Below are 3,489 nucleotides of genomic sequence, written 5' to 3'. Positions count from 1 at the left end.
AAAAAAAAAAAAAAAAAAAAAAAAAAAAAAAAAAAAAAAAAAAAAAAAAAAAAAGGCGCAAAGAAACCGAGCAAAGAACGGCGAAAAAATGAATGAAGTGAAGGAAATGAAGCCAAACCCAAGCTTAGACTAAAAGCCAACCCCGGTTTTAAGCTCTGTATGGATCTTAAATACCTATCAGGCTAAGCTTTAGGGAAAGAATTTAAGGGTCCTGTGCTGTGCCCCCCGCCTTTGCCGTGTCCCAAAGCCAGGAAGATCCTTCATCTGAAAGAAAACAGCACGTCAGAGCAAAACAACCCCCCCCCACCCCTCAGAGCCCCCTCAGAGACACTTCGAGCCTCTCAGAAACCCCTCAGAGCCCCTCAAAGCCCCCTCAGAGCCTCCTAAAGACCCCTCAGAGCTGCTTGGAGTCCCTCAGAGACCTTCAGAGCCCCTTCAGAGCCCCCTCAGAGCTTCTCAGAGAACCCTCAGTGACCCTCTGAGCCCCCTCAGAGCCTCTTAAATTCCCTCAGAGACCCCTCGGGCTCATCACAGGAATGATCCCAAAAACAGCTCCCCAGGTTTGGAGAGCAGGAAGGATTTGGGGGATATTTTTTGGGGGGGAGGGTGTGGAAAGCAGGAAGGATCGGGGGGGGTATCTGTGGGGTTGGGGGTCGGTGTCTCCGGAGCTGCCGCGGGACACGGAGCGACCTTTGGACACCGCACCCGGAGCTGCCGGCACCGGCTGAGCTGGAAAAATCCCTCCTGATCCACGGCTTTCCCGGAGCCAGGGAATTTTTTTTTTTGTGGGGGGGGGAGGAGGCCTCAGGGGGGGCTGCCACCCCCTCACTTTTATCCCCGAATTCAGTGCTTTGTGGTCTTCAAAATGGGGGAAAACCCCGGCGAGTTTGGGGTTGCGGTGCCTCATCCCTGCCCTTCCCAGCCTCGGGAATGTTCCCGTGAGTGGCACAAGCACTGCTGTGCCACCTGAACTTGCCCGTTCCTGGCGTTTCTCACCCCAAAATCCAAGTGCTGGCGAGGGAGGGAGGGGATCCCTCCTCCCCGGCGCTGCTCCCGCTGCCTTTATTACCCCTTTTGGGGGAAAACAAGGTGATTTTGGTTTTCCCAGGTGATCCCATATGTGTCACGGGGGGTCCGTTGTGCCCCTAGGGCATCTCCTCCCCCCCGGGCACAGGGAAAAGGGGGAAGCGCAAAACCCACCGATGTTTCGGCGCCGATTCTCTTTTTTACCCAAATTTTACTACTAACCCCTCCCAAAAAAAGCTGATTTTGAGGGGCAGGGGAGGGAGGGAGGGGGACACGCCTTGCCCAGGGGCCGAGCGGGGCGAGGGTGGCACTTACCGACCGGCGGGGACACCATCCACATGGCAGCGGTGGCAGCGGCGGCGGTGACGGTGACACCCCGGGGTGGGGAAACTGAGGCAGGGGCTGCTCCCTGGGCAGGGGCTGCTCCCGTGGGAGCCGCGGGAGCCGCCGCGTTATATAAGGAAAAGCCTCCCGGGCTGAGTCACCCGGCGGGGGTGGGTCCGGCCAGAGGCCACGGCCACGGCCACGGGGGGTTCGCAGCCGACTGGCACCACCGGCGAGGGAGGAGCTGCCCCGGGGGGCCGGGGGGCCACGCCAGGCTCCCGGTGCCCCTGCCAAGCTTCCCAGCGCCCCTGCCAGGCTCGCAGCGCCCCTGCCAGCCTGACGGTGCCCACGCCAGGCTCGCGGCGCTGGTGCCAGCCCTGCAGCTCCGGTGCCAGGCTCACAACACCCGTGCCAGGCTTGCAGCTCCCCGTGTCCAGCCACGGCGCTGGTGCCAGGCCCGCAGCACCCACAGCGGGGCCACAGCACCCACAGCGGGGCCACAGGACCCACAGCGTGCCCACAGCACCTGTGTTGGGTTCACAGCACCCACAGCGGGGCCACAGCACCCACAGCATGCCCACAGCACCCACAGCATGCCCACAGCACCTGTGTTGGGTTCACAACACCCACAGCATACCCACAGCATGCCCACAGCACCCACAGCATACCCACAGCACCCACAGCATACCCACAGCACCCACAGCGTGCCCACAGCACCTGTGTTGAGTTCACAGCACCCACAGAACACCCACAGCACTCACAGCGTGCCCACAGCACCTGTGTCAGGCTGGCAGCACCCACTCCAGGCTCACACCACCCTCTCCAGGTGAGGACTACCCGTGCCATGCTCATGGCACCTTTGCCAGCCTGGTAGCACTCTCAGCAGGCTCACAGCACCCCCCCCACACTCCAGCACCCATCCCACCCCCAGGGCACCCATCCTACACTCCAGCACCCACCCCTCACTCATGGCTGGGCTCGCACAGCCCATCCCAAGATTGCACCACCCATGTTATGCTCACAGCACCCATACCTGGCACACAGCACCCATACCTGGCACGCAGCACCCATACCTGGCTCACAGCACCCACATCCAGCTCACAGCACCCATACCTGGCTCACAGCACCCACACCACACTTTGTATCACCCAGGGCAGTCTCATACACCTATCCCACACTCCAGCACCCATCCCACACTCATCACAGCACCCATCCCACACTCAGGGCACCCATCCCTCACTCCAGCACCCATCCCACACTCACACACCCAACCTGCACTCACAGCACCCATGCCAGGCTCTCACCACCCCTGTCATGCTCACAGGACCTGTGCCAGGTCTGTACCACCTGTATCAGTCCCACAGCACCCATGCCATGCCCACGGCACCCACACCCTGCCCACAGCACCACCATACCCCTCCTCCTGCCCCCGCTGCCACCCAGGGGTGTCCTCACCCCACAGGCATCACCAGCCAGTGCCATCCCACCACCAATCCCACCGGTGGCACCAAAGGGGTCACAGCTGGTGCCCCCCACCCAGAACCCTGTGCTGGGTGTCACCCCCTGTCCCTCACCCCCTGCTGGGTGTCACCCCTGTGTCCCCCTTGCGTGGCTTCTGCTGGGTGGCCCCCACTTGTGCAAGGGCTGTTACGAGTCCGGGGGGGCCTCGGGCTGCCCCTACCCGGAGCAAAGGGCCACGAGAGAGCCCGAGGGGCTGCGGGGGGGGACCCGGGGGGGCCGGGACGGGCGCCGGGGCCACCGCCGGGGGACAAAGGTCCGTGGGGACACGGTGACGAGGGGCCCATAAACTTATACAGCCCCGTGCAGGAATTTTCCACCCGGATCCCGCCAGAAATCAGGGAGCGCTGTGGCACCCAGGGCCGGCCCCGGCGGGGTTGGGGACCACCCGTCGGGGCTCCTGGGGTGCTGGGCGGGGTTGGGGGCCCCGGGGTGCCCCCCGGGGGGGGTCCCTGGGGTGCCGGTCCCGGCGGGGTTGCCGCTCAAAGGGCTCTTTGTTCCCGGTCACGCGCCGGTGGCGGCGGTTGCGGAGCGACGGGAGGGACGCGGGCACGGGCACCCGGCCCGGGGGCACCCGAGGGGGCCACACCGGGGCCTGGGGGCACCTCGGGGAGGGGGGGG

General features: G+C 63.8%; 2 protein-coding genes across 2 annotated transcripts in view; one reads left to right on the top strand and one right to left on the bottom strand.

The window, feature by feature from the left end:
• TMEM269 (transmembrane protein 269) overlaps window positions 1-1,542 on the bottom strand; it is a 4,740-nt gene extending 3,198 nt beyond the window's left edge. Inside the window, exon 1 of the mRNA XM_027909335.1 lies at window positions 1,342-1,542. Within this exon, the coding sequence (XP_027765136.1) occupies window positions 1,342-1,366 (25 nt within the window). The 5' untranslated portion in view covers window positions 1,367-1,542. The remainder of the gene's footprint in view (window positions 1-1,341) is intronic.
• Window positions 1-1,632, top strand: part of ERMAP (erythroblast membrane associated protein (Scianna blood group)) — a 15,814-nt gene extending 14,182 nt beyond the window's left edge. Inside the window, exon 6 of the mRNA XM_027909330.1 lies at window positions 1,598-1,632. The gene's annotated coding sequence lies outside the window, so the exon portion shown is untranslated. The remainder of the gene's footprint in view (window positions 1-1,597) is intronic.
• The last annotated feature ends 1,857 nt before the right edge of the window (window positions 1,633-3,489 follow it).

Source organism: Empidonax traillii, unplaced genomic scaffold (genome assembly GCF_003031625.1).
Source record: "Empidonax traillii isolate 1590-97213 ecotype Southwest subspecies unplaced genomic scaffold, ASM303162v1 scaffold2068:size76651, whole genome shotgun sequence".
NCBI lineage: Eukaryota > Metazoa > Chordata > Aves > Passeriformes > Tyrannidae > Empidonax > Empidonax traillii.
This window is presented reverse-complemented; position numbering and strand designations above follow the sequence as displayed.